The sequence below is a fragment of the Triturus cristatus genome, chromosome 4_2 (assembly GCF_964204655.1).
Source record: "Triturus cristatus chromosome 4_2, aTriCri1.1, whole genome shotgun sequence".
NCBI classification, from domain to species: Eukaryota; Metazoa; Chordata; class Amphibia; order Caudata; family Salamandridae; genus Triturus; species Triturus cristatus.
The window spans coordinates 469,295,472-469,315,593 of NC_140586.1; the positions used below are offsets into that span (position 1 = coordinate 469,295,472).

At 41.8% G+C, this 20,122-nt stretch overlaps 1 protein-coding gene across 1 annotated transcript in view; it reads right to left on the reverse strand.

The window, feature by feature from the left end:
- LOC146834563 (interferon-induced protein 44-like) overlaps positions 1–20,122 on the reverse strand; it is a 509,270-nt gene that overhangs the window by 387,384 nt on the left and 101,764 nt on the right. Inside the window, exons 2-3 of the mRNA XM_085601971.1 lie at positions 15,723–16,225; positions 15,584–15,635 (exon numbers count right to left, since the gene is read on the reverse strand). Coding sequence (XP_085458097.1) covers positions 15,584–15,635; positions 15,723–16,215 — 545 coding nt within the window. The 5' untranslated portion in view covers positions 16,216–16,225. The remainder of the gene's footprint in view (positions 1–15,583; positions 15,636–15,722; positions 16,226–20,122) is intronic.

Here is a 20,122-nt window from a genome sequence, read left to right on the forward strand (position 1 = left end):
TTTTACATTAAAACAAAAAAAAAATGTTAGCATTGATAGTGATGGTACAACAAACTCGATTAAGGTTATTGAAAGGAAATTCATTCTCTGTGACCTTTCTTTCTAACATGCTGAGCGGTCTACTCATGCACCAATGTGCAACACTAGGTATACATGTTAAACAAATAAATGGCGGTAAGAAACAAACAAAATGTAAGGAACATTTTTATTATGGAAACAATAAAAAAAAAAAAAAAATCATAAAAAGCCACACAACAGTAAATATAGCAATAACTAAGGGACAAGTAATGCAAAGGAATCATTCATATTCAGCACTTCATTTACAGCAAGTGGAGGGGGCCTGTAAACAACCAGGATTCCCCAGCACACAGCAGCAGGTGAAACTCATGAACTAATCACACAAAGCTTAGCTACATAAGAAAGCAAGTCAGACAAAATATATGCTCAAAGGGGGGCGTGGCTTGGATAGCAGAGCTGATGGCTGCCTGATCCCGTCTCTCCGTCGGTACAGAGACGAAAGGCTGAAAGCCCGGAATGTAGATGACCACTAAACACACCACAGTTAACGTTTCAGGGTTCCGAAGATACCCCGCTCAAGGAGATGCCTTTGCAGTGGTCAGTGTTGCCTTAATTGGTGAGAAAACTATGTTTGCTTCTCCGACGTGATTGGGAGATCAGTGTTTTATAATGGCGGCTGCTCGACATACATAACAGGAAGGATCTAAACGGCAGATGGGGCCCGTCTAAAATAACGTACTCACCCATCTATAGTGAACCGGAAGGTCTCCCACAAACGAGAAGGTATTTAGAGCATTTTTGACAACATTAACGAGGATTTATATACCGCGTCGACTTGCCTGACCTACCAATGGCGGTCGTAATAGGTCAAGACTGTTCGTTATTTTCCCAAGCATGCATACGCCGCATCTAACCAAGCAATTGCTAAATCTGGTCAGCGAACACCACACGTGTTGTATTATCACACGACACATCGCAGTGTATACCCTGTACTGATGGCAATCATTCAACCGCGATCGTAAAATGGCAGCGGCTCGCAGATACTGAATCTGGCCATCGAGCATCAGAGAGTTACCGCTCGCTGAGCATCAGCACGAGTGTGTTGATCTTTAATACTGAAAGACCTGCATTGTTACGCTTGCTCTTTTTTTGATAACTTACTTCCAGGATAGGGAAGACTATGTTTGATGGAAATAATATCCATTCAATGTTAACATAAAGGTGGTTGCTGGATTTTACCATAGTGCACAAGCCCACCGTAAATAGTAATAACGCTAGCCCACAGTTTCAGCGCTCTGTCCCTGCCTGCATCTGTTGCTTCATAGCACCGGTCATCACTGCTTTTAATATTATTTGGCTGTTCTGGTTGCACGCCGGTATATCCATTACAAGCTGGTAAACAAGGATATAATTGCATCTGAGCCCTACAGTGGGCTACAGTCAGGTAAAATATTTAGAGGCCATCTGATCCTTGTCTCATAAGGGGATCATATCACCACCAGTCGTTGTATGAAGTAACTTGGGTGACCCCTAGGGCTGGTGTGACCTAGCCATACAGTGATTTCAACTACATTGATACTCCCAAAGTGTCTTTAAGACAACCGAGGTACGTCCTCCTACTCTGGGGTTTACATTAAAGAGCGCTTTCGGACTCTCAAGGGGCTTCAAAACAGCAGACAGGGACTCCAAGCTCCAACACAAAAGAACCAAAGGTGAATCCTCACTCTCTGATTCCCCTATTAAAATGAAACCGGACTTTAACAGCACGTTGGACATGATTCTTAAAAAATTGGCTGATGTCCATGAATTAGCTAAGTCTACTAAACAAACTATGGACACCATTCAACTCGAAATAACAGCCATCAGAGCGGACATGAATGCAGTCAATACTAGGTTGACACTGGCCGAACAAAGAATTACTGATGGGGAAGATATCTCAATTAAGTCAAGTAATGAGGTGAACTCCCTGAGACATTTGACAGCTACATTACAAAGACAAACAGCTGAGCTTGAAGATTGGAACCGAAGAGGTAACATTCACATTTTTGGTGTTCCGGAGGACTCTGTTGGTTCATGCTTAGCTTTTCTCAAAGATTAGATTCCTAGGTTTACTAACAAAGTTTGATTATCCCTTTGAGCTGGACAGAGCACATAGGATCCCTACTTTTAAATCCACCGCAAAACAAACAACTCGCCCTATTATTTGTAAGCCTCTGTGATATCAACAGGCAGAAGATATACTTAGCCATGCTAGTAAGAATCGCCAACTTGTTTGGAACGGACACAAGATTATCTTCACGCAGGACTACTCTAAGCCTACTGTTGATACTAGGAAGGGTTGTCTGGTTCTTTGTGACAAACTAAAGGACAAAAATATTCAGTTCTCCATTGTTGGTCCTACAAAATTCAGAATCATAGACAGTGGGAGACACCATTATTTCAATGAACCTAGGGATCTTGGAAATTATCTGGAAGGTCCAAACACTCAGGACATGGATGCTTCGCAATCTTCAACTATCAAAAGGAAATCACCTCAATATCCATCTTAAAGGTTGGAGATTTATTTGGTAACTGGTGTTGTTAAATGTAACATGATTTTATCTACCTCTGTTCACAAGGCTGCTGTTGTCGTTACAGATACTTATCCTAATTACATCATCATCACTGTATCTCTATTTTTCGATATCAGTACTGTTTAAGTATGCTCTAATTTTGGAAGTACATAGTTATATACACTGTGTCCAGAAGTGTCAGAAGGCCGCTCCTGGAAGGGATTTGACTTTTGTTCTTTCTAGGTATGGTAAGTTTTCATTGCAATATATTGGTCAGTATGGATATGTTACTCTGGGAGAACTGCGCTGTAAGTTTATGGTTTACTAATTCTCCGTGGGATGTTTTGACGCTCCTGCAGTCGCACCTCTTACATTCGAGGAAGACTCTGGTCTAACTTGGCAATCAGGCTATATAAAATATATGGGAGTCGAATTTGGTAGTAATATATTGGATACCCTTCATTAGAATGAGAAAGTATTAGGAAAAATCCAAAACTTTTTGGATTCTTGGTCTCGTGGTGGGGAACGTTTGAAACTATAAAAATGATAGTCACCCCTTTAGTTAATTATCTTATCACCATGCTTCAGCTGCTACTGACAGGTGATTTTCATCATAAACTAGATACTCTTCTTACTAAATTTCTGTGGCGCTAAAAAAAGCACAAATTAGTATTAAAAACCTGAGGCTTGACAAAACATTAGGAGGGGTGAATCTAGCGACTTTAGATTATACCAGTTTGCTTTTTTAGCAAAACATGGTTCATATTGGTTATCCCCCAAGCGGGATACATGCCTGTATGGTTAGAGGTAGAGAAGGCTATCCTTAATGATCTAAGTCCTCTTTCATTACTTACAACCCACCGTCTTTATCCATCTAGTTCTAAACCTATCTTTAAAAACACTAAATTGGCATTATTAAAGATAGATAATAAACTGGAAACAGTATTAGGGGATCTAAAATGGAATCGTTATAGTATAACAGCAAAATACTTTATAAGGGCAAAAGATTAACCTTCAATTCCTGGATTAAAAAAGGTGTCTTCTTCCCTTCCCAACTGGAAGATTCTTCTTACCCAGTTACGTTCTCAGAACTACTAACTAGATATAATTTACCTGATATTGAATTCTACAATTTTTTGAAAGTAAGAACGGCTCTGTCAAAATCCAAATTATCCCTTGTTCAACCATCACTACCAATGTTCGTGGAGAAAATTAACAAATTAGGACATCAAGTTTCTCAGATATATAAACTCCTTCATCCTAAAACCACTAATCTCAATAATAAGATTATAGCGTTTTGGGACTCGCACTCTTCTGTCCCGCTATCTGATTCTCTATGGTCGCATCTGTAGAGCTCTGTCTCTTGTAATAAAATATCTCCGGTATTATCTCAAACTAAGTATTCGCTCTTGCATAAAGCTTTTTGGACTCCTGCTCGTTTATTCTCTTTAGGGATTAGAGATGATGCAATATGTTGAAATTGCAATCAAGAAATGGGCGAACTAGCCCATCTTATTCTACATTGTACGTCTGTGAAACCCTTTTGGGATAAGATTTTTGCTTTTAACTGAAATGTTTAACTGTACATGGATCAAAGAATTCTCTACCTTAACTATGGCTTTTTTGAGGACGGATTTAAGTTCTGATCCTGATAAAGCTCTTCTTGATCTTCTGCAAACTTCTGCTGTGAAAATGGTTCTTACTAACTGGAAGGACATGAGCAAGACCTCCTATAAAGGGTGGATTAACTGGATTACTCACCTGAGGGGTGCAGATAACATTGCTCTACAAAACTCTCCATGGAAACCTACTCTCAGATAAATGTGGAATACCTTGGACAATTATTTTGACTCTCATAAACCTCCGTGAGTTCAACTAAAATGTTACTGTATGGCTCTGATCTGTTTATTATGTCTCAACAGTATGGTAGGTTACATCTGTTAATACTGGGTTACGCTTGTGTCTGCATTGCATAATAATTGTATAGTGTGTCTATTGTTCTTTTCTCCCCTTGCTCTCTCTTCTTTCCTTTTTTCTTTCTTTTCTTCTTTCTTTTTGTTCTGTTTTATTCAGTCTCGGAATTAGAGGTTCGTTTTTTTGGGCTGTTATAGGGTTATCTGTATGTTGTTCTAACCTTGACATGACGGGCATACCTATGTTTCTTTCTGTTGTTTTTCTATTTCCTTTTGAAAATCAATAAAGTATTTGAAATTAAAAACACATATATATATGCTCAAAGCAAGTCACAGACAAAAAATATGTTCAGTGTGTCTGAATATCTCTGTGGTCTTGCTTATCATTTTGAGGAGCAATTATTTAAGGAGGAAGAGGATTAAGAGGCAGAGGATCAACATCTTTGCTATATGCAGGGAAGCAGCCATAGTTAGTTACTTCTGTTCATCTGATTTGATGCTTAACATGGTTGCAGACATGAAGCAGGATTATACGTCAACTACAGCCTAATCCCAAGCCATCCCTGCCTATCTTAAAATAGTAGCTGAACCCCATTTAATCACCACTGAATCCTTGCAAAGGGCAGTGGGTTTCTCAAATCATGCTGCTTGTGACATTTCCAGAGAAGCATTACCAGCAGATTAAACTAGTTTATTACTATGCCACCATCACTGGCAGTAAGACAACGGGTTGCAAGGGAATTTTATGCCAGTCGCCTTATTACAAGTATTAGGTTCCATAGATTGCACACACAATGCAGTTTAACCACTACACCACAAGAAACACTATTTCAGTAGCAGAAACTGCTGGCAGTCCATCAATGTGCAAGCTGCCGTTGAAGACAGAGCTGCTTCAATGAGCGTACACAATTTTCATGGGTGCACACATTATGGATACATTTTCTGAAAGTTGACTCTTGAACAATTGTTGGCTGCTGGTGATATCAATGAAATGCAATCACTAGGTAACCTAACCAAATTCATATTAGCACTGCTTGAATACCAAATGAATGACATCACAAACAGTCACTCATAGCTACACCACATAACAGTAGACACAAAGAGCACTAAGACTGAATGCACACATTTATTAATAATCTATATTCTCAGGATTACCACATTCTAATAAATATCACTTGTCTTAGTTGCAGGTGATGTCATGTGTGCCCTGGCAACCCACTGTCACACCCCCTTCTGACCTCCACCTACAGTGCCTCAACATAAGTGTAACGAGTTACACATACATGTGAGAGGAATCATGAAACACACTTTTGGTAATGTCCAGTGGCGATTAAGATTTCTTGACTATACAGGTAGAGGGATTCTCCAGAAGCAGAGTGCAAGATTTCTTCAGCCTGTTGCACATCACCATCACATAGCAGGACTTCCATGATGACCTTACTTCTAAGGTATGGCCTCCTTGAGGTTCATTGGATGATACACCAAACAGAGGTCAGACTTTGCAGGTGTGTGACCAACAAGTAGCCTAACTGTCAACTGTGTCTTGCAACTGTAAGCAGTTCTGTTACCCCTCCCACTTTGCTAACTAAGTGATTTCCCATCTGTCCAGGTCTGGCTGTAACTATTCCTTTGTATTTGTAACTACATGCTTACTCTGCAACAAAGGGTGTATATAAGCACCATGGTCTCTGTATTCCATGTACTACCTCAGGCAGCACTTGAGAGTGCAGTGTGGACGTAGTCCCACTCTCAAGTGAATAATAAACATCTTATTTGAATCCCAGCTTCAGTGCCAATCTCTATTTTGTTGGTTAAAGGACCTGTGGACAGAGAAGGGTGAACCCTGCACCGGTGTGCCCCTTAAAAGGCACATTTCCACAGTTTGGCGCCCAACTCATGGGGCTCATTGGAGACGCGGCCACCCGAAGGAGTGGTCTTGACGGAGGAATGGAATCTTGCTCAGGAGACGTCCTGCATGAGGAAACGCTTGTCTTTGCAGACCGAAGCGACTCTTATGGTTTTCTCGAGTTGACCCTCCAGGTGGTGGCCGGTCCCAACTGAGACTTCCTTTGGTGCAAGTTTTGCAGAGACCATTAGGTCGACCAAGAGATTGGCAGTTGGGAGGTTGGAAACTTTTGTTTGGTAAGTTTGCTGAAGCGGCACTCTTGATTTTGGATTTGCTTGGCCAAGATCCTGGTTTTGTTTTTTTGTTTTTCTCTTGCAAAAGATAAAGGCAGGTAATGTGGAGATTTTTCTCTACTTTGACATATCTGGGATAAGTAAGATTTTACAAAAATTTGGTAGCATGCCTGCTCCTATCACACTCCGTAGGTTGTGTTGCTGTTTTGGTGGTACCAAAATAGATTTAGAAAGAAGTCAGCTGGCTTCCCCAGAGGGGACACCTAATAGGCATATGTACATTAAATATGGTATTTCTTCCATAATGTATAGTACACTGTGGAACAAATATACGAAATAGGATCCCGATTTACGATGGCCTGTGAATGGGTCATTTGACTTTAAAAAGATTCAATATCTAGAGCAGTGGTTATTCAAGAAAAAAAAGTTGACAAGATATGTTTGATTGTATACGAATGTGGAAGAAAGAAGTGCAAGAGAGAGTAAGATAAAAAGAAGCTATAGCAGAAAAAGAACAGCAAAAAATGATATATAAAAAAGCGTTAGAATTAAAAAATAAAGAGATGAAAGCAATAAAAGAAAAAGAGGAAAGGGAGCATTGTTTAGAGGTAACTGGCCAGTACCCTATTAGGCGCCCCCTTTATTCTATGCTTAATAAACCTCAAGATGATTCCATCCTATTAGATCGACCTCCGCCCCCGTATAAATTTCCCTCTGCCCCTGAGGAGGATCCTTCTGATGAAGAACATCACTCTTCCGTCGATAAAGATATAGATAAGCAAGATGGGCGACAGACTCGCTCTACTTTAATTACTGATGAAAAAGCCACCATTAGATCCACTGTTCGTTCAGAAGCCCGTAAGAAAACTCTCGCTTCAGATCTTGTAGCAATGGTTCAGTAGTGGAAAGATTTAGAACAGTTATATTTTGCAGAAAAGTTTGCTTGGGAAGTTATACTTAATTTTAGAGACCTTTCTAAAAGCTTAGAGCACACTGATATAAATTATGATTATAAACAATTGAGTAATGGAACTTTCCTTTGTTTAAACATACCGGATTTAATTAGGCTAGTGGTTAAATTACGAGATGAAACATTTTGCTTAAAAGCGGAGAAAAAAAGTTAGTAAAACTAAAACTGTACAAGTAGCCCATACCAATGTTGCTCTATAGTTACCACCAGCGACGACTGGCACCACAAGAACTATTCCTCAAGCCACAGCATTGTCAGCTCACAGTGACCGCCAATATAAAGCTCCAGCAATGTCCATCCGTGACATCCAACAAGATCTTCATGCTAGTGATGACTGACCATGACACCTAGGCTTCTCCTCATGCTACACCACCCACAATGTCCTCTCTGCTCCTTGTGGCCTCCCTCCACCACAAACTGGACTACCCGCGCCAGACTTTGAGAAGGGAACTCTTTCAGCATGCCTAACCTGGTCACTGTATATGACCCGAGCTCTATCACAGTCGGCCTTAACTTGCGACTTTCAATCAGCCAGATTACCACCCTTTATGCTTTTAAGAACTATAGCTATCATGAATCTTTAAAACTGCAGACCTCTTGTTCTACTTACTGGATTTTTGTTGATTTGGTGTCAAATAATGTATTAACTTTTATTCTATTGTTCTAAATTAGAAAGGGATTTTTGTTTTGTATTCTCACTTCATTGTGGTTTGTGTGCTGCATAAATACTTCACATATTGTCTCCAAATTAAGCCTCACTGCTTTAGTGCCAGGCTAATGGAGGGTTAAGCACAGGCTAATGTAGTGATTTTTTTGTAGCTCACCCTGAAATGAATTGTGGCTGTTGCTTGAGAAGGGCTCACATACCCCCCCAACCAACATCCCAATTTCTCAAAATCGGTTTTAAGAAAGACATTCAGCCAATCACACACTCATAAGTTGTACTAATAAAGCAGGTTGGCCTGCTTTCTATTCCCTGCCCTTGCACCATGCCCAGTTATGCTATAACAGCATCATGCTTGATTTGTACCCAACATTAAAACTATATACAGAAGTCATGCTACTCGCATCAAAGTTACTTCTAAATTTGCAAGTCTTGATGCGATCCACCTGGGCATCACTCACTCATTCATTCATTCATTCATATGTTACACGCTATAATCCAATCATCTTTCACACAAAGTAATTATTTCAATGTACATGGCAAACCACACAGGTAGTGTGTGCATAAAAAGATACAACAGGTAGAATTAATTTACACAACTTCATAGATCACATGCATGTAAATTCAATTTAATTAGTTTATATTTCATGTACCACAACACACTTTCACACTAATGTAGAGTCCTTTCCTTTCTAAACACATTTTTTTAATCCACATATGTAACAGATTTCTCCACTTCTGCAAGTCAGAGAATGCCACTGCGGAAGAAAATAACTCAAGACAAGTAGGAGTTACCTATGTACTGCGACAAACCTGATAGGACAAAGAAACAGGGAGTAGGTTATTCTTAAACCATCTAAGGACTGCCCCACAACGTTTGTCTATCCTGCTTCTACTTTGAGTCTATAAATCCTATAAATGGTTGAGGATTAAGACGAGAGACTTCAGTTTCTCCCAGGAGGGGTGCTCCAGAAGTAGACTAAACTTGACTTAAGTACGAAGACCAAGTGAAGCAATGTAGCACAAACTGATATTGCAGGCCATTGTCATGGCTACACTACAGTGGGTGGAGGGAAACATGTAGAAAGTTTTGTAGCGCCTTGTTTGATGTTTGTTTATATCCAGGTCTTAGCTATTTTATGCGTTGACTAAAATTAAAATGTAAATAGTTATAAATGTATATATTTGTACTGATAATTGAACAATTACCATTTCTTAATATATATATTATATTGATACATCCACAAACTTTCCTTTAGCTTTTCTTTTTTATTCAGTCATTGTTTTTGACTTTTCTATTTTAAATGCACATTACTTAAATAGTCCCTGAGATATTTCTCAGAACCCACACACACCTTAGACAGTGTGTTACAAATATTTAAAAAATACTTTCAGATTTACATACGCAAAATAGGAATTGTCATGATATGTACATAAAATGTACTATTGCAAGTATAATCCTCAACACAGACAGGATTCACGTGCATGCTTTGCCAATCAACAAACAAGAATTAAATATCAAATCATGATCTTGTTCTTGCAATCAAAAGTGAATGTTGGGGTAGCAGTGCCTTAGTGTATCTAAGCATTACTTATCATCAGTGAGTGGCATTTCCTTTTGTATGTCAAAAAATCATTTTTGTTAAAATAAAAAAAAACTGGAAAATATGTGGTTAATTTCTTTCTTTGTTACTCACCGGCTGATAGAGCAGCACATTAAATTTGGAAGTTTAAATGGGAAAGAACTATGTGACATTCTCATTCCATGACACATTTAACACTCTAATAGGTTTCTCAAATGTGCTTTTCTAATGGCAGCCAAGGAGAAAGTGGGGTTTTCATGGGGCCAAGGGGGAAGGAGAGAGAGAAGACCTCGGCAACTAAGCAGACAAGAGTCTCTAGACAGGAGCTGGAGAGAACACCAAGGAGGTGGTCGATGTGGACACAGAGGAGGAGTAAAATGATGAGGGTGCCCCTGGTCAATAAGTAGTAAGATCTATAGTGGTCCAGGTGCAAGCCCCTCCTTCCTAGGGGCATACAGCCATGCTCTGGGCCATGCAAGAAGCCCCTACAAGAAAGCAGCTGCAAGCTACACCTCATTTCCTCTTCTCCTACTGCAAGTGTCTGCCAGTAAGGTTAGCGGCTGGGATTGAAATTTGCTCCTGACATACCTGAGTTCTCATGTTGTGTCCTTTGACCTATGGGTCTCTTTCAAAAGAGTGATGAAAGAGAAGGACCAACCATCTTCAATGAGACAAAAGAATGGAAAATTATTTGGGGCCATACACTGCTATGTGGTAATTTGCAAAACAGATTAAATTCATGGTCACAACCTATGAATCATCTTGGATATAAATATGGACAGAGTATGATCGAATTGTACAGCAACCTAGTAAAACATCCAAAATGTTAATGTACTGATCTGAAATTGATTCTTGTAGATTGAATGATTCTGAATTAAGGATTAAAGTTAGTAACAACCTGAAAGTCTGAATCTTTAAATATGAGTCGTTTACTATTTGTACAAAAAGCTGAATTTTTTTTTAGCAAATGTGAAAATATTCTTGTTATACTAGTACCATGAAGGGGGATATCTTACTTCCCCCACTGTGTATGCTGCCATCAAACAGTATTCCCTCCCATAGGTTTCTGCTTATATCAGAAAAGCCTAATTCTCTGCATCTGAATAGTTCTCCGCATCTCACAATGGGTGTTGTACTTGCCATTCTGGGGGACAGACATGGTGGTAGCAGTTGTATTGCGGAAAACTTTATGCCTTCTTTTAAAATATTACAGGACTTTCAGTTCACAACTTTTCCAGAAAGCACAACTACAAGACATCCATAAAAGGTTAAAGAAGTTAGGAGTGTGAGGATGCTATGATGGAAGGCATTAGGTTGGAACACCAATTCAGGATCAGGGAGACACAGATTTCTGGGAAGTTATCCCTCACATGACTCACAAAGTCCTGCCAATTGTGGCTGACTGGCAACACTATAGGAGTCCACTTCAGTTGTTGTATTCCATGACACAGGCTATACCTGTTGCTTCTGGCTGATGCGAGCCCTTGCTTGATACAGCTACTAGTAAGTTTCAGGTATATTGAATGTACCCTTGGAAATATCAGACTGATTGGTTTTCTTCTGCTTTGAACTGCATTGGGACAAGTTTGCTACACTCACTTTATTGCAGTGACTGTTAAATGAATAGCTATTTGGAATGCTGAGATGTGCATATATGGAGCCTTTATGTTGGGTTGTCAATTTTGAGATGACTGATGCGCTCAGAGTACAACAGGACTTGTGCTTAGTGAGGATGAGATGTGGTGGCCTCTCCATCGACCAACACATGAACAAAATCATATTAAGTCCATAACTACACATTACCTACCACACATGCCATTTCACTCCTTGGCCGTGTAATATTTTAGGTGACAACCAAGTGGCAATGGTTAATACTGTGCTACATTGGGTAAATGTATTGGTTGTGGAACTGCTGATGATATTTATTTTGCTTTGCTACGTTTGCTGCCATTAAATATTTATTAATGCAAAATATCATAAGTACAACTGTGTCAAAGACCAAAGTGGCAAACACGAATAAAGTGCTGTATAGTATCTGGAATGCACAGACAAATGCACGGGGTCTAGTTTCTTGGTGCCTCTCATTAAAAACACCATAAAAATGTATTTTCAATAAAGTCTCATAGGGAGTCTTTGGTGGGCATAAAGGATGCATACCATGTTTACACTATTTGCCCTGACATACACACTTATTAAAAAGGGCACCAAAAAAAAAGAGTGTGTTGAGATAAGAATTCTCCTTGCTCATGTCAAAGGGCACATAAAACATTTCAGGTTATTTGCTTATTTTATCTACATCATCCCTTTAAAATCTGCACAGGGGCAAATGCATATTATAGTACAATTCAAGAAACAGGACCACAGCAATCAACAAGTGAGTTCAGAGTTCATAACCCACACCAGTGTCTATCCTGAGAGTCACATATTGCTATCTCACCGACCAGACATTGTTCATAGGTAGGCACCAGTGAGTGAAGTACTAATACAAAGTATTACATAGATTTCAAATACATAGCAAATGCTTATAGTAGGAACTCTGCTTTGCATCAACAGACATTTGAACCAAAAACATTGATTTTTTAAAATATATTTCAATGTGTTTGTATCGAATGAATGCAGACTGTGCCAACACCTCCATAAGTGAAATTGCTTGCATTAGCTAAACAAAATTGCTCTAGCATCCGTTGCACGTTTTACCATAATAGTTAACATTACTGAATTTCCTGACCTTGATGCAGAGAATCGGGAAAAAACCTATAGTATATAGAGGAATAGAGTGGTGGTCAATGTGGTTAGATGATGCAGAACTTGTTCTGACCTTTTGTTACAGCACAGTAGACTCTGCTAACTCCCAGACTTTCACGTAATCATGCTCAATGATCTTGACCTTCATGAAGCATTAGACAACATCAAGCAGAACCTTATCCTACTAACTTCTCTCATATTATGGCCCGGTATTTGTATCCCAATTGTGCTTAAGTTCTGGAGAATATCTGTGTATAAACCTGAAACAATCATTTGAATGGCAAGTAGCACAGACCACAAGGTTTTGGGTTTCCCATCATATAAACCATATACATTTCACAAAGTTACATACGTCTTTTATGAGTACCCAAAGGAAACAATGTGACCAGGTGCAAAGCCCGGAAAACATAAAATGGGGAAACAGTTCAATGCATCCATCAGGAAAGCAAGAATGGCCATCAAAAACCCAGGTGACCCCCCTCCCCCTTACAAAACCAGGTTGCTTTGTGATAGGCAATTTTGAGGTCTCCTCAATACGTTTTGGGCCCTTGCCTGTTGTGGGTACTTGGGCCTCCCACATTAGTGAAGCACCATTTTTATCAGGAGACCTGGGGGAAGGCTGGGTGGTAGGAAATGTGTGTCAGCCCGGTGATCCCACAACTTTCCCACTCAAAAATGTATGGAAAAAGTGTTTTTTTCAGCAAGATTTGAGGTTTGTGGGGGATTCTGGGTAAGAAAACGTTGGGGGATCAATGCAACCAATACCTCCCTGGAATCCTCCGGGTGTCTAGTTTTCAGAAATGTGTGGGTTTAGTAGGTTTTCCTAGCTGGCTGCCGAGCATGGGGCCAAAAACCCAGGTGACCCCCTTGCATAACCAGGTTGCTTTGTGATAGGCAATTTTGATGTCTCCTCAATAAGTTCTTGGGCCTCTCACACAAGTGAGGTATCATTTTTCTCGGAAGACTTCGGGGAACGTGCGGTGGGTGCAATTTTGTGGATCCACACAGGTTCCAGAACTTTCCAACACAGAAATATGAGGAAAATGTGTTTTTTTAGAAAAATGTTTAGGTTTACAAGGGATTCTGGGTAACAGAACCTGGTGAGAGTCAGCCAAGTCACCCCATCCTGGATTCCCCTGGGTGTCTAGTTTTCATAGGATTCCCTAGGTGCCAGCAGACCTAGGGTTCAAAATCTACAGCTAGGCACTTTGCAAAAAAAGGGTCCGTTTTCACTGTGAAAACGTGGTGTCCCCACGTTGCGTTTTGGGCTGTTTCCTGTTGCGGGTACTTGGGCCTCCCACACAAGTGAGGTACCATTTTTCTCTAAAGACTTTGGGGAACGTGGGGTGGGTGGAATTTTGTGGATCCACACAGGTTCCAGAACTTTCCACCACAGAAATGTGAGGAAAATATGTTTTTTAGGTTTGCAAGGGAATCTGGGTAACATCCTGGATTCCCCTGGGTGTCTAGTTTTCAAAAATGTATAGGCTTGATAGCTTTCCCTAGATGCTAGCAGAGGTAGAGTTCAAAATCTACAGCTAGGCACTTTGCAAAAAAAGGGTTAGTTTTCACTGTGAAAATGTGGTGTGTCCACGTTGCATTTTGAGCCGTTTCCTGTCGCGGGCACTAGGCTTATCCACACAAGTGAGGTACCATTTTTATCGGGAGACTTAGGGTAACACAGAATTGTAGAGCAACTGTTATTACCTATTGACTTTTGATGCATGTCTGCCTTCCAAATGAAAGACAAAGTATAAAAAAGAACTCATTTTGTAAAATGACCTATAATTCTCATGCTAGTATGGATACACCCAATTATGGAAATGTGCAAATATCTACTGTTTATGAACACTATATTTTGTTCCCATAGGTATCTTTCATACCGATTTTGCCATGTATACATTACCCCAGAATAATTGCTCTATACCCGGTACATAATTAAAGACCATTGCAAGACGCTGCTCAGTTATTGGCTCTGGGTTTGTCGGGTTCTTGGTGAACCTACAAGTCTTCTATATCCCCACAACCAGAAAGGTCCAGCGGATGTAACTGTATATTGCTTTCAAACAGCTGTCATAATGAGAAGAAGTTACAGGTGAAAACGTTGACACAAAATGTCTGTTTTTTTCAACTAATTTTCAATTTTTCCTATAGTCAACGGTTAGTTTCCATAAAGAAACCTTGAAGGATCTACAAAAATGAACCCTTGATGAATTCAGAATTTTGTCTACTTTTCTAAAAAGTATAGCTTCCCAGGATCCATTATTGCTTTCATACCCATTCCTACCATTAACTGGAAAGAGTTTGAAAGCACAAAAAATAGCAAAAATAGGCTATGTCACAGAAAAATGCCAAAACTGTGTAAAAAAATGTTGGTTTTCTGACAAAAGTCTGCTTGTCCCTGAAAGCTGGGAAGATGGTGATTTCAGCACCACAACCCCTTTTTTGATAACATGTAGGGAAAAAAAACAGACGCTTTTATCTGTAGCCATTTTTTCTCATTTTTAAAAAAAAAACACAAAATGTACCTGTATTTTGGCTAATTTCTGGGTCCCCTCCAGGGGAATCCACAAACCCTGGGTACCTTTAGAATCCCCATGAAGCTGGAAAAAATGACGCAAATTTGGCGTGGATACCTTATGTGGACGAAAAGTTAAGCCTAATCGCGAACTACCCCAAATAGCCAAAAAAATGCTCAGCACTGGGGGGGAAAAGGCCCAGCAGTTAAGGGGTTATGAACGTCTAGCTACTTGTGCCAAGCTACCAGGTGTACTCTCAGGATTCCTCAAAGAAACTGGCATTTCCTGTCAGGTGGTAGACTGTTTTGACAGTGTGGGTGCTCAGACAGAGGGCCCATCTTTTTCACAGCTTTATCATTCTGGTTTCCTACAATACAGCATATTGGTGGATTTAGAGTTGGAAACGAAGATTAGGCTAGTTTCATTTTTCTAAAATTCTTGACATTCGACTCCATTTAATTATTCATAAATAAAACTTACTCAGCCGCCCAAGAAATCTTCCTCCATGGGGAATCCATATTATCACCAAGACCTATGGAATAAGAATCAGAAGCAAATAATCCCTGGCGGAATATAAATAACTAAAGAATGTATAAATTGTGTCAAATTGAATACGAACCTTCTACACGATATACTTCAATATCCACCAAGGTTCTGTCATCTCCAAATAGGTCCATAGTTTTAAATTGGTAATCATTTGCAGTATTTGCGGCAACTTGTAAACCGTTAGCGAGAAATTGCAATGATAAATTTCCAAAGGTAGGTCCATTCTGTGACAGGTCATAAATTGCATTATTTGAGTTCATAACAGGAATTTTCATCAGGTGAGGGAGGGCGTCCTTCGTGTTAATTCCGAAGAGAAAGGCTTTATCATCTTTTACAAACACCTGCCTTGACCTGAAACCCTCACTTGCAAATCCTCCAAAAATATAACCTGAATTATTATACCCAACCACTAAAGCAGATCCCTGTGCGTCACATTTACTATGAAATGCTTGAGGAGTGACCCCGTGCTCACTTCCCTTGTACACAAGGCACAAGCGAGCACTTCCCAAGAGCTGGCAGAGTTGTTTTTCAACTTCTTTGCTTAACCTTGACCGGACTTCAGGCATTCTTTCGGATCTAAAGGAATATAAAGGAAAACAGAAATGTATTATTAAAATTAATATTAAAGTGAAGCTTCATTTGAATTATCAGTGAATTAAAACCCATCCCGATTAACGTGCCACAGGCCTATATAATTCTTGTACATGGCATATGCAAAATACACAGAAGTTCATTTTATGACACCTGGATAGGTGCGATACAAATTTCGCTCGAGTATGACATAAAAAAACATTTTTTTCCTCTAGGCATTTCTGGTCAGGCATATTCATGGACCTCTAGATGATAAAAGTCAGACCCCTCATAATCGAATGGAGGGAAATAAACACCTGTTAGATTTAGTTCATATATTATTTATCCTTGTGAAATGTTAAGCTAATCGGCGTAAAATGTTCTACAGTCAGATTTATCAGCTAATGTTTACAGTGTACCTGCAGATCTGGGGTCTCGCCTTATGTGACCAGCAGAAACAAGAAAAATCACTCACACTGCAAAAGATCTGAATCTGAACTCTGAACCTGGCTGAGAAAAACTGCCTGCTGTTGTATGCCATAGCCTTCTTTAAAACCTTATGCTATTTAGCCATAGAAATGTATAAGGCAGTGTTTCCTAACCTTTTGGCATTTGTGTACCCCCGACTTAAATATAACTGGAGTCCAGGGAAACCCACTGAATCATTATTTTAATCCATGATCCCCCCACTAAGTCATTACGGGAATCAGGGAACCTCAGACTGAGCAAGTTCTATGATATGAACCGCACAACCAAACACAAAAACACACAGACAAGCATTCATCAAACATATATACAAATGATTAAATATTCTAACTGATTCACAGACAAATATAGAGAAATCAAAATGTTAATTTTAATGGGAAGGTGTTGTTTTTTTTAAATTCAGTTGAGGCCACCCATCTTCTATAGAAGGATTCTGTTTGATGCACTTGAGCGCCTCTCTTAAATCAAATGGACGATACTAACTTAATTTTTAGCATTCAATTTCAAATTCTATGTGCGGACTGGATGCGAGGATTATGCCTTCTTTCATCACTTTAATCAATAGCAGCGAATATATAACAGAAGACTACATTTCCCATGAACCAAAGGGAAAGGGTAGTCAAAAAACTAGCACATGGTAAAAACCAATCATTATACAGGAGCAGTGTCCAATCAGGGGCCAGGCAGCCCAACATAGTCCATCAACAGTGTCCTCTCTTCCTCTTTCTTCGCTGCTACGCAGCAAGTTATGTACTCTTCAGTTTTTATTGTGACTGTGTAGTGCTTTGATATTCTTGTATGTACTTTGACTTGGTTGTAATGATTCGTAGCGCTGCAGCGCTTTATTCTGTCACGCGATCGTGGGTTTCCGCGCTCTTTTATTGTACTGCTATGCGGTTTTGCCTCGATCGCGGTGTGCGATAAATTTCTTTGTTCACAGTTTATTTGCAGGGCGCGTTTGCAGCACGTTTGTTTTCCTGTTGTTCCCCTCAGCGTGTGGGCCGCGCTGTGGGGAGTCTGCCGTGGGTACGGTTCTTCCGTCCCTACGCGGCTTAGGCTGGCTGCGCTCCAGGGTCCTCCCACCGCCAGAAGGCGCGGGAGGCTGTGTGTCCGCGTCGCGTCATTTGATCTCTCTTCAGAGAGTTTCAAATGTCGCGCGCTCGATGCACCGGAGCCTCTGATCTGAGGAGAACGCCGTTGGACGGTTGTAGGCGGCGGAGGCTGTTTTGAATGTCACGCAGCCCCATATTGAAAAACGCTTGTGCCCAGGCCCAGTTTCTTCAAGGGCAGAGTCTGTATATTTATAAGTTTTACTGAGAACGCCTCTTGGAGGTCCTGTATTGTTGTGGCAAGTTGTGTTTAAGGGACTTTGCCCAGATCAGTTTCACCCGGTTGCCGGGTGTGTTTAAAAAGTTTCCTAGCCAGCAGTCAGTCCCTCGGGCTTGAACCCGGTACGTTGTGTGGTTTTGCCACGTTGAAACCATCTGCAGGCTGACACCCAGCCCAGATAAAATGTTTCCTTTCAAAGGTCAGATCATTTCTTGTCTCACTTCACGTGAGTATTGTATTGCCCCCATGGAGTATTACGAGGACTTTCCCGAGGAGGAGGAGGAGGATCCCCTCGCTGACATGCCTTGGGGAGATGCCTTTTATGAGTCGATGGACACTTCAATTTATCAGACAGTGGACCAGGATATCTCTCCCTTAGAGACCAGGCATTCTCGTTAGATTCAGCAAGCCTTTGCGCAGCTGTCCCAGCAGATAGCACCCCAACTCACTGCCCCAACCACTATTCCCCTTGATCCCCTTGGGTCCCCACCGCCAAAGCGCCCCTGTGACGCAGGTGGGACGGGGATGCTTTTGATCGCCTTAGGTAGGCTTTCCTTGATAGCCACCGGTCAGTCCTGCCGGCGCTCCCCTTCCTGCAGCCCCGGTGCTGCCTCCTACTGACCCAGTCCCTCCATCTCTCCCTAGCACCTCTCAAAACCCTCCGAGTACCTCGGATATGCTGGACCCCAATGATATAGCCCACCCACGGTACTCGGACTGGGAGCCAACGGACAAAGTAGCGGCATGCATGGCCACCCACATTAGACGCCCCCTTGAGAAGGAGACACGCAACTGCCTTTGGGTGGAGTGTCCTCGCCCCACTCTGGAGGGTAAAGTGTCCTACACGCCTGAAATTGACCCTCGGATGGGTACTTTTCTTCAAAAGTTCATTAGACATCCCAAAAAGGGGGTCGACAGATCCTGGAGAGCCTGCCAAGATAAGCTCCTGGACGCTCTCGGTCCCATCACAACAATTCTAGATATGGCAGAGGAGGCAAAGGAATCAGGCTCCATCATTTCTACAGAGACCTTATCTGGATGGGCACAACGGGTGGTGATCTTCATGGGAAACGCTAAGGTGCCGATTACGATCCGGTAAAAACCGGGTACGAACCGTCGGTCGGAGCGTTTTCTCCGTCCGACTCGTACCCGGTTGTACAACTTTACAAACATGGAATTACGATTCGCACGGAAACACTATTTCCGTACGAATCGTAAAAAACACCGACCGACGAAAATATCCATATGAATGAGATCCGGGAATGCTGCGACGTGACGTCGGGACGCTTTCAGGCAGCGTCTCACGACCCAGGAAGTACGATTTGAACCGACAGCAGTCCGGACGGCAATATTTTCACGGCACCCAAAAAGTGCTGGAAAAGCGAAGTACGCCGCGAAACGACCAGAGTAGGTGGCCCGGTACGCGCCGTACCCCCCCCCCAGCCCCCGCATGTACGCGCTGCCGCCCCCCAGCCCCCGCATGTACGCGCCGACCCCCCTCCAGCCCCCGTACGTTCGCGCCGACCCCCCCAGCCCCCGCATGTACGCGCCGACCCCCCCAGCCCCCGTACGTTCGAGTCGTACCCCCCCAGCCCCCGTACGTTCGAGTCGTACCCCCCCAGCCCCCGTACATTCGAGTCATACCCCCACCCGTGTATGTACACCCGTGTACGTGTCGAACCCCCCCTGTATGTACACCCGTGTACGTGTCGAACCCCCCGTGTATGTATACCCGTGTACGTGTCGAACCCCCCCATGTATGTACACCCGTGTACGTTCGAGTCGTACCCCCACCCGTGTATGGGGGTACGCACCGTACATACACGGGTGGGGGTACGACTCGAACGTACACGGGTGTACATACACGGGGGGGTTCGACACGTACACAGGTGTACATACACGGGTGGGGGTACGACTCGAACGTACACGGGTGTACATACATGGGGGGGTTCGACACGTACACGGGTGTACATACACGGGGGGTTCGACACGTACACGGGTGTACATACACGGGTGGGGGTACGACTCGAACGTACGGGGGCTGGGGGGGGTCGGCGCGTACATGCGGGGGCTGGGGGGGGTCGGCGC